The sequence below is a fragment of the Helianthus annuus genome, chromosome 9 (assembly GCF_002127325.2).
Source record: "Helianthus annuus cultivar XRQ/B chromosome 9, HanXRQr2.0-SUNRISE, whole genome shotgun sequence".
In the NCBI taxonomy this organism is placed as follows: domain Eukaryota; kingdom Viridiplantae; phylum Streptophyta; class Magnoliopsida; order Asterales; family Asteraceae; genus Helianthus; species Helianthus annuus.
This window is the reverse complement of record NC_035441.2, coordinates 155,445,328-155,456,406: the sequence shown is the minus strand read 5'-3', so window position 1 is coordinate 155,456,406 and position 11,079 is coordinate 155,445,328. Positions and strand designations below refer to the sequence as shown.

General features: G+C 38.5%; 2 protein-coding genes across 2 annotated transcripts; both read right to left on the bottom strand.

Annotated features, from left to right (window-relative positions):
• Window positions 1-2,185: 2,185 nt before the first annotated feature.
• On the bottom strand, window positions 2,186-5,788 carry LOC110879178 (solute carrier family 25 member 44). The gene is made up of 6 exons (XM_022127601.2): window positions 5,538-5,788; window positions 4,034-4,415; window positions 3,758-3,954; window positions 3,521-3,665; window positions 3,268-3,421; window positions 2,186-2,502 (listed from the first exon to the last, which is right to left on the bottom strand). The coding sequence occupies exons 1-6, from the start codon at window positions 5,594-5,596 to the stop codon at window positions 2,477-2,479; spliced, it is 963 nt and encodes a 320-aa protein (XP_021983293.1). The 5' UTR covers window positions 5,597-5,788; the 3' UTR covers window positions 2,186-2,476.
• Window positions 5,789-8,309: 2,521 nt separating this feature from the next.
• Window positions 8,310-10,785, bottom strand: LOC110879177 (COBRA-like protein 4). The gene is made up of 6 exons (XM_022127600.2): window positions 10,542-10,785; window positions 10,390-10,469; window positions 9,527-9,983; window positions 9,300-9,447; window positions 8,931-9,208; window positions 8,310-8,802 (listed from the first exon to the last, which is right to left on the bottom strand). Exons 1-6 carry the CDS (start codon window positions 10,591-10,593, stop codon window positions 8,525-8,527), a joined length of 1,293 nt encoding a protein of 430 aa, XP_021983292.1. The 5' UTR covers window positions 10,594-10,785; the 3' UTR covers window positions 8,310-8,524.
• Window positions 10,786-11,079: the final 294 nt, after the last annotated feature.

Here is an 11,079-nt window from a genome sequence, read left to right as displayed (position 1 = left end):
CGTTTGGGCCGAAACCCCCAAGCCCAACTCGAGATCCCTTATATAAAAACCCAACTTCCCCTCATTCTTCATTCATTAGTTACCAACACACACAAACACTCCTTTCTCTCTCACTAGAAAACCCTCAACAACACCACTTTCCCTCTCTAAATTCTCGGTTCAAGCTTGGAATCAAACCGGCAACAACAAGGAATCTCGGTCAAGGAAACTCGGTCAAGATCATCACCACAAGTCGGACATTTCACTTTCTCATTTTCTTCCTTGATTCGGTGCCTTCTTCTTAACCGGTTAGTGTTCTAGTATGTGTATGGGATTTATGTGTGTTGAATGAACTAGAAAGTGTTAGTTAGAAGTGTTATGCATGATTTTTAGGATGATTTGTGAGTTTGACAATATGTGTAACCATTATGTATGAATGCTTGATAACATGTTTAAAATGACTAACAAATGGTAGTTTAAGAATGATTATGGCCAACCAAACTATGCTTCTTTGTTTCTTGCAAAATGATCTTGTTAAACATAAGATTTCGGTTCAAAAATGTATGGTTATGTTTGATATGAAAACCCTAAAATGATGAACTTGTGATGAACTTGTTGAATATGACTTGAAGATTTAAAAAGGGCAATGTTTGATCCATTGTTTACTAATGGTCAGATTAGGAAAACTGTTAGTTGAAACCTTATTGGTTGTTTCTCGATTTGGGCCTGATTACATAGTACAATTTAGCCTGATATGTCTGAATCTGCACGTGAACAAGACAAGGACAGCATTACGACTCGAGACCGCAACGGTTGCGACTCGCAACCACAGCGTGACAACTCGAGACCGCAACGGTTGCGACTCGAGACCACAACGGTTGCGACTCGAGACCACAGCGTGACAACTCGAGACCGCAACGGTTGCGACTCGAGACCCCAACGGTTGCGACTCGCAACCACAGCGTGACAAGCCGAGACCTCCTGGTTGCGACTCGAGACCACCTTGTTGCGACTGGGCTGTCCACTTTGGTTATTGGGCCATAACGTGTTTAATATGGGCTACCTGTTGACTGGACTATGTGTTGCTGTTTGATTGTGTAAATATTAGGGCCGGCCCAATAACCCCATGTCTGTTTGTATGCATGCTACGTGTTAGTTATGTGTAGATTTTACGTGATTGCTTGTACACCAAACCTGACCTACTGGTGACCATGCTAGGACGTGGTGACCAGCGTGTTTGACAAAGTAACCTAATCTGCCGAGCAACCCAAGGTGAGTTCACACACTAAAAGCATGCGTCCCGTGGAGGGACACGGACAAACTACCAACTTTGGGAAAAACACTTTTGAACCATTACTTCCGGGGGAAACCAGAATGGGTAACTACTATCTCCGGGGGAGATACGCTTGGATACTATTTATAAATCACAACTAGCCATGCTAAACGAAACTCTATCACTTTAAGTCCCTGCTTACAGTACCGATTAATCGCCGGGGGCGAACGGGTTATTAGTTGATAGCGCTATTAGGTTTGACAACCTCACACCGTGACCGGGGGAGATCGGGCGTGAACTAGTAGACCTTGCAACTTGGTCAATGACGATAGACATTGACTCGGGGCACAACAACTTTCCGTCAACAGTTTCGGTATCTACAGTTTAGTGAGCTTACAGATGGGGTAGCTCCCCACAACGTGATTATAAATGCTTTATCTAAACAACTTAAGTTTTTGGTAAACTAAAACTGGACAACTAGTGAACTCACTCAGCATTATTGTTGACCCCTTACTGCATGCTTTGCAGGTAACCATTGACTGAGGAGCTGCTGCTTGGGGAGGTGTAGTGTTCGTCAAAACCCGTTTGTTGGGTTTAATTATCTTAAACTAAGAACTATCTTTAAAACTATTTGGTTTTGCTTCCGCTGTTTTGTTAAACTAATTATCGAACTTAAACTACGATGTTGCTAACTACTTTGGATAGTAAATATTTCTACTATTAAATCAATGCTCAGTATAATTGGTGGCTGGATCCTGGTCGGTCACGCCTCCAAGCAGTGGTGTTCCGCATGTGGTTTTTGGGGGTGTGACATACAAGGTGCATCCGCCCCTGGTAAATGTGTTTTATTTTTGTATTTAAACCCTTGAAAAATATTACAATTACTTTTGTATCCAAACCAAACTTCAAGAGAAATCTACATGGGACACAAAAGAGCAGTAACTGTTGTCTACTTTCATTTCTGTTCTAAAATGGGAATACATCCTCAATACAATTCTAGTAAGTCAAAAATGGTTAAAAGACTAACATACATGTGCTTTTACAGTGATCTGGTCCTAGTCATGCTGCAATAAACCAAGAGAGGTTTGTGCCAGTCTACACCATTTATGTATTTGTATACATGCGCATCTTAGATGAGTAAGAATTACAAAAGTATCTCGCCTCAACTGAATAATCACAGTAGCTGGAGTATGAATCACATCTCTTATTCAATGGCGGACTAATCTACAAATCTCGAGCACATATCCGCTCTACATAGACCATACAAAACCATTAAGCAATGGTAAACAAATGTTAGCAAACAGAGATCACATGAAAGAACATGCAACATAAAAACTAAGAGATGTGTTCACGGTCCAGTTCGGCCAGTTTTCACAAATTTTAGGCCGAACCGCTAACTATGGTTTTGGGAAGCGACAAACCTAACCAGTTGGGTTGAGTGGGGGTTTCGACAGCTTTAGCGGTTTGCCGTTCAGTTTTGACAGTTTGAACCACTCTTTTCTTTCTTTCAAAACTGATGATTTGCATTAGTTTTTTTTTAAATAAAAAAGGTGTCATTAATATAATGCATATACACAACTGCATATTCTAAAAAAAGTTATATATAAAAGGTTAAACAGGCAGATACATAGCTGGTTCTAACGTCTAATCTCCAAACCGTCAGTCAAATTTTTTAAACCATCAAAACCGAAGCGTGAACCGAATCATACAAATCTCAAACCAGCTGACTTGCTTTGGTTTGGACGATCCAGTCGGTTTCAATAGCTTATGAACACACCCTTAGAAAAAAAGTGTACAAATGCCGAAAAATATGAGCTCAAGTTATGATTGACTACATACATGAAGGAGAATCCAGATTTCTTTTTCAGGCAATAACATTGTATACAAGTGATATTGAATAATTTCAAAGTATACATGGGAGGTTTTTATCAAAGTTTTGGTTATCATGATGCTTATGTTAATAATTACATGAACATGCAATGAAAATGCAGAGCATAAGAAGGAAGATTTCATACTCAAATATTCGTATGCGAGTATCATGGATGTTCCCCATGCCGACGTGCTAAAAAATCTTGGACCAATCCCTCTATAGAAACCTTTCCAGCCATCTTCTGCAATTAATGCTTTAATAACTTGTCGCGTAGAGGGTCGATTTTCATGTTTCATTACCTTGTACCAAAACAAATAGGAACAACAAACTTAAAAAAAAATATTCGTAACAAATATTTTGCGAAGAAACGGATTATAATATAAGAATCATGATTGTACCTGTAATCGAGTTTTTATAGTGTCCAGTGGAGTTGTGATGAAAGACGATGCGGCACCAGCAAAAATTCCTCCGGCACCTTGAACTAGAACTACCGTTCCTTGGCTAGGAACTGATCCATTGCCGTCACTTCCATGACCTAACAGACTACATAAAAGTTAAAACACTCGTGTACATATAGTGCTGGAAATACAAACTGAAAAACAAAACAGAAAAGAAAAGAAAAGAAGACTCCTCACTTCCATATAACGCGTTGACTGGAACCATAGCTGGCCCACCAAACCGCACTAGACGGAGAATACGTCATGACCGACAAACCGAATCCTCTGTAAAGCCCTCTGATACCATCTTGTTTCAGAACTTTACGGGCAACATCCAGGCCACCATTATAGCTTGCATGGCCCGAATATCCTTGAACCATCAATCTTTGACTAATCTGTTGACCTTGACCATTTAGAATATACACACATACACATAGATCTAACATTATACTTGAAGAGACAAAGAAGGTATACCACATCAACAGGAACAAAGACAAATTGAGCACAAAGAGATGACGTCAATCCAGCAATTCCATTAGCAATAGCAGCCTTTGAAGGATCTGAAATATCAAATGGTTCGAGCATTTTGAAAGCAGCCACCTTTGTTGTCTCTAATGCGCTGAGTAATACGATTCTAACAGGAATTGCTCCTGTGATGACGGTGGCGAAACCCCTGTAAAAACCTGGGATGCCTTCGGTTTTTAGTAAGCCTCTGATAACAGCATATGCATTCTTCTCTACGGAGTCTTTTGTTGCAACCTGCAGCCTCGTCTTTACGACAGATATCGGGTAGAGTCCAACTGTAAGCGCGCTGAATATCCCAGCTCCTACCACATAAAACTTAGTTTTATCAAGCCTGCAAAAGTTTGAAAGAAAAATTTTAGAGCTCAAAACAATCAAAATTGAATAAAAAGAAACTACAATTATTGTTTTTGTTTGGTTCCAGTTTATTGCAGTAAGCATTGAAGGGGTGCTCGGTTCCTTGTATGCAAATAAGTAGATAGATCTATACAACAGATATGAAATCTAATATTTGCAGTGCATATATGATATATGGAATGCATGCAACACTCAGCAGTCCCTTGTTAAATCATGCTACTTGATTTTCTCCTACCAAAAACTTATGCAATCTGCACAGCTAGTTTTTTAACTTTTTTTTTTGGTCTTAGAGCACTAGATTAGCAAGTCCACAAGATTTGATTCTGCGAGTTTTTTGAATGAATCAGTGTCTAGTGCTTTGCACTGTGCTGGCTAGTCCACCTTAGGCTGTGTCCTGTGTGTACAGTGTACCAGAGGGCCACCCAAGGGGCTTGATTCGTCCGAGTCAACACAAGGTGGCAACACAGTAACGCTTGAAAGGGCGTTAATCGGCGCCGGTGGGGCATTACAGGGGCGCAGAGGGGCAGAGGTGGAGGTGTGAAGGTGAGCAATGAGCTGGCGGGAGTGGTGAATGTGGCTCCAACGTGAGTGGTGGGTAACGCCTTGGACGTTCTTCGCTACACACAACCTTACATTGGATGGAAACACTGAGTTCCAAACGGCTCTATTTTTTGTGGTTTTGTTGCTAAAGTCTTAGTAAAAGGTGTGAAATTAGTAAATAAACAAACAAACTAACGGCATCATCTAACCAAAATCCATTTCATTTCTCTGTTTCCCTACGCAACCGTTCAACTGATGTTCTACTCTAATTCTCAGGTCAATGCCTGTTGTTACCAAAGAATTCATCAAATTTCTTAGCCAATTTCATCCAGAATCTAATCTAATGGTTAATGGTAATCAAATCATCTGAAGTTTGAAACAATTAGTCTGAGTGAAACATGCAGTTAAAACCCTATCTGCTTCATCACAAAATTCAAACATATAATTCATATTGAATGTCAAAAGTTTTGCCCTAGGTTCCTACAAATTACAATCTCAATGATACTGCTGGAAGGTAGATACAATAAAAGATCAAACAAGGAACGAGAAAATTGCTTACTTATCCCAGTTAACTTCGGTTTGAGCGAAGGATCCTGCACCAGAACGAGCAGTCTCCATGACTCGATCGAATCCTTACCAATTGGAAGAATTCAAGGTGTAAGCCCTAGAAACACGTTCCTCGACGTGTTTGAGTAGGGTTTTATGATGTCCAGAAGGATGGGAAATGGAAAGGGGCAACCGAAAATCAACTGTCGATGAGTCCGAATCAAGTAGGTGGATGTGGATCAGATCCAGCATCTCCGCATCTCTATGTATATATTACTAAACACGTGTTAATAATCCTTTGCCTAAATAGAATGTTTTAAAAACCGGTTCAAACTGACCGGTTATACCGGTTAAATCGTTTGGTACACACGGTTGAACCGTCTAATACACCTAGTTAAATTGTTTCTAAGTCAAATCCAGTACGGTATAAAAACCGGATTTTAAAACATTGCTTAAATATATTGTTTTAATTAGTATATATTTTATAACCCACAGTTCTATAGAAATTTTTGGGTATATACGTTTTCGACCCCGTATTCATTGTCAAGCTTCGCCACTGGTCCCTGTAACACCTCACTGGTTGCCCGAGTACCTGCCATTGCTTTGTAATTGCCCTTTTTCGTGTGGAATGATATACGTGTCGCTTAACTACCCAAATCCTGCATACTTGTTGTCACCTGGTGCTGACTTATGAATCACAGGGCTCACGTCCCTTTGGTGGCTGGGCTCTCCATATACAGTTATTATTTTTAACTAATTCACTTTAAGAAATAAAAAAATGATAACTCGTTTTATATAGCGCGTTGATTTTTTTTTATCCTTAATTAATCTAATGTTATTAATAAAGGGTATCAAAAGTTAAAAAGATTAAAAATAATCATGTTTTTTGAGAGTATGTGTTAAGAGTATTGGCTATCATTTATGGGTCACCTTACTTTCTAAAATCAAGTTTGAAATTGTTTTGTTAAGTTGAAGCATAGAAATGTTACGTTAACAGTTTATTTTCAAGGTCTCTTTGTTTCATGAAGATCATGTGTTAGATGAAATGCCTGAATGAAAAAAAGACTGATTTTTTTTTTTTTTTTTTTATTGGTATTGTTATGTGTTCATTGTTCAGATCACAATGTCATGTCTTGCAACGAATTCAACTCCACTTGCTTCTTCTCAGTATCACTGTACATATTATTTCTCTTATTTAATTGAATTTCTTGTCATCTTTTTCTGAACTTCAACCTCTGTTCAAATGCAGGGGCCTGTTCATTTTATTGATATTACCGAGTTAAGCGCTTCGAGTTATAAGATAATGCTAAATCGATCAAGAAAAGGTAAAATAGGGATATCCTATAGTCTGAACTGCACAAAAGATATATGCTTCAAAAATACCATATTTAAGTAAGAAACTTTGGAATATCAGTTTTAATGTGAGAAATTTCATAGAAGCACAGAAACAGATATACTTCAGAATATCATATTTAAGTAAAAAAACTTTGGGAATATCAGTTTTAATGTGAGAAATTTCATAGGTGCGCACAAACAGATATACTTCAAAATATCATAGTAGATCTAAGAAAAACTTGGCCTAACACTTTGAGATCTGAATTTCATAATTTGTTTGTTGTTTGTTTATACGCAGGATTAAGGCTATGAACTTTTAGCGAGAGGGACAAATTTGTCTTATTGTTGTTTAAGTGGATTAGTTTTTCCTATACATTTAGTGGCCTTTGCTTGTTACATTCTTCTTGTCTCACTAATATTTCTACATGTTACTATTACATTTTTTTCCCATTTTTATTCGTTATTTGCTAATTCTATATATGTAGAACGTTTTGATTTAGGTTATGGAGCCGGGGGTCTCTCTGGAAGCAGTTTCTCTATCCTCTGGAATAAATTTATGGTTTGCAAGCATTGCTTTACAGTTTATCTGGTGATAATGATCCTTTGCAATCAGATCCTAAGGTTGAAGAAGTGGCAGGGTATGTGCATTGGCTGCTAATTTGTTGCATATTGTTACTAAAGGTGCGAAATATGCGGGTTGGGTAACGTTCAAGGCATATTTTGGGTCGGCTGAATAATGCAGATTTGTTTTATCTACCACAATGGTTGTGATTGCTTACATTTATTCTACCTTTACAAGACTTGTTGTTAGGGTCACTCTTGTTATTTGTCCATTTACAAATGCTAAGATGATTTGTATCCTAATTTTTGTTGTTAATGGTGAATTTTCTTATGCAGGCGCTTACGTTCTTTTAGAAACATGATGAGTTCATACTCAAGGACCGTTACCACAACTGTCATGTTGCCACACCATTCGGTAAGCATATGCTCAGGTATGCAACGAGTCGTCCCTCATCTTAAGTAAAGGGTTTTCATGCTAAAACTAAGGGCATATATGTTAATCTGAATTAGGCCTCTCAACTCTCACCATCTGATTCTGATCTAAGGCATTGTTAATACTTCTGTGTAGTGCAGCATGTAATGTAACAATTTTTTAATAAGTTCCTGACTTCCTGTTAGCTGGTTATCTTTTCATGTAAGTTTTGTTAGATCCCAGTTAGTTTAAATAAGTTTATTACTGTCGGTTTCGAGCTAAATGAATGAGGAGAGTTTATATTTATAACTTTATAACAATGAAATACAGAAAAAGGCCCCAAATTTTCATTTCGCTTTCGGCCTCAAAAAGGTTGAGCTGACCGACCTGGGAATGCTAGATACGGTTCAACCCAACAAGAAGACCCGACCAACCATATTAGATCTAGCAACATAATACTCAAATTTAGAACTTCTCTTGGTAACTTTTGTTGAGTTAACTCGTATTCCATAAAATATACAAAAATCTTTGTAGTACAGTAGTCTCATGAAATAAGTACAATCTTTTGTGTTCTTTCAAAGAATTTGACACTTTATGAACCTTGATTCAACTCTGTGTCATGTGTATGTGTATCATTCTTTTAGCTTCAAAACTCAAACTACTAACCAAGTGCAAGACAAGTAATGCTAAATTCAAAAGAATATGAACATAACCAAAGAAACCAATAATGTTAGCACACCAACTCGGGTTTCATGACCAGAATTTGGTAAGAATGGGTATGATTCCGGTGGAGGCAGCATGCATTCTTCACCGTTGAAGTAGACCTTTCTCGGGAACGCCCATCCTTGCTTGAAAGTGAATGTGTTTTGGTCCTTTTGTAGTAGCACTTCTGACTGTACATTTCCTGTTGGACCAGCTTCCATTAGTAAGTCATTGAAGAACTTCATGCCATAGAACATACCCGTATCATCTGCACAATCGAAATTACAAAATTGTCCTTTAGTATCTAGATATGTATCTTAGTACTAGTCAATAGAGACAATGTTCTTATGTTCAAATTAGTACCCAAGATCACAAAATGTATTAAGCATCACTTACTTATGGACCCATACGGAACGAGTGGCTTGTAGTCAAAGCTAAAAACTTGAGTAACATTATTTAGATTAGGATGTTGAACCACGAGCGTCCACTGCGTGTAGTTCATCCTATAGTTGAAGTTCGTTATTGCCACCTTCGCTCGCCAGTAGTCTTTGTAATTTTGCTTTACGTGCCAGTGAACCCTCACGGGACACATATGCCGAGTGCATTGAAGCAACGGCGAATTGTCTTTTCTCGGTGTATTTACTCCAACAACACTTAGAAGCTTAGAGTCACTCCTATAATCATCACCAAAACCATTAGTCATTTCTTTTCCAAAAGTTATAAAAACTAAAATCCAAGTTTATGTTCAAAAAATCATCATCTTACTTGACACATTTGTTCTTGTTCTCGCAACCACACGCACAATTAGGACAAGGCGTGATTGTTTCATTGTAGAACGACGAGAAAGACACGCAACAACTCGGGTGTTTTGAAGCCAAAAATTGTGAATACGTGCATGTCACATTCCATGTCACTGTACACATAAATCGCTCATGAGTCTTTGACCTCGAGTCAAAGTCAAACTATAGTGTTTTAAAAGAAGTAAATCTTACTTAATGCCTGAGTTTTCCTTCGACGATCCGGAGTGAGAAAAGTAGTTGAAGGAACAACCTTCGCCGGTCCACATGTATACCCCGGTCCAGGGCCTAAAAGAGTGAAATTCTTCGGTAGTTTGACCGTCTTGTTTGTTGTCCCGGCCATCCCAACGCTGACCTGGAAGGCCGAGACTGAAGTGGAGGGGTCTTGACCCCATGCGGCCACGACCCCACCTTTGCAACAGTTGGAAAATTGTTGGTTGTAAGGGACACCAGGTAGCAAGTCCACAACTGTTGGGTTCTTCTTACAACAATGTGGCACATTGGCTTTGAACTTTGAACAGTCTCCTTGTTCTGTGGCCTGAGCCCCAACCATGGACCATATCACTTCTTTCTTAGCCCATGTCCATCCGAGAGTCCACCCTGGAGTCTGGATGTGGCGGTACATCTGAAAATTGTTCATCGTTACCGTAGCCTGTAGTCAAACATCATGAAAACATCATTAATCCTTAAGAGAAAAAATCAACAAACATTGAGAATTCTAGGTTTGGGAAAATCACCTAAATAGCCATTTTAATCATTGAGTTTGACCAAATATCCTTGATTTTTTTACAAAAATATCATTTGACTTTTCTTATTTTTAGTTAAGAAATCGTTCCAGCCAACCAGAAGCTTTCACATGGCACACTTGCGCCCGCGCAACGCATTTTGACCTGACGCCAGATGGAAATTTGTTGGGCTAACATTGAAATCTGCAATGTCAACTCTCAAGGGACACTTGTCCAACACTAGCCGATTGAAAATTTTCAAAGATCAAGACTATTTTGTTAAACTCATCGGTCAAGATGATCATTTTGGTGATTTTACTCCTAATTTCTTACCACATAACCATCTGCAGTCCAAGACATGATATCCCATTTGACTGTTATGTTTCCAGTTGGATCTAGAGGATCAAAAGCAGCTGCAAAACAATAAAACTGTCAAAAAAAAAATCACATTCTTGTAGCTCAACAGATTTTAAAACATGTATTACCTGACAAAGAACATATCACAAGAAAGACACAAGTCAAGATGAAGATCTTCATCTCGATGCTTCGTGTTTCTTGAACTCAAAACACAAACACGATCGGCCAAAGATTCAGCCTCCACGGTTGAGCAAGTCACAGCATTATTCTGTTGGAGGTGGAGGGTGTTATAGACCTTGAAGATGGCTTACCTACTGGTTGTTAGAGTTTGAAAAATGATTATATATATTTGTATTATTTATTATATACACACACAACACAGGTACATAAAGAAATAGACATTCATTGGTCTGTTGGGATATCTGTTTCTTGAAGCAACGACTTTATGTGATGAGGTGAAAGCAAAGAAATGAGAAAAAAGGGCGGGAGCTATTATTCCCAACGGCCACATGTTCCGTTACGAATGTGACATTCAAACATTACTTGATTTTGACTGGTCCTTTCGTCTATTTTATGTTTGATTTGGACATATGGACATGTGATAAATGGGGATATGTTTCTGGTTTTTGTTAGTTTACGGGGATTGTCATTATATTATATTTAAAG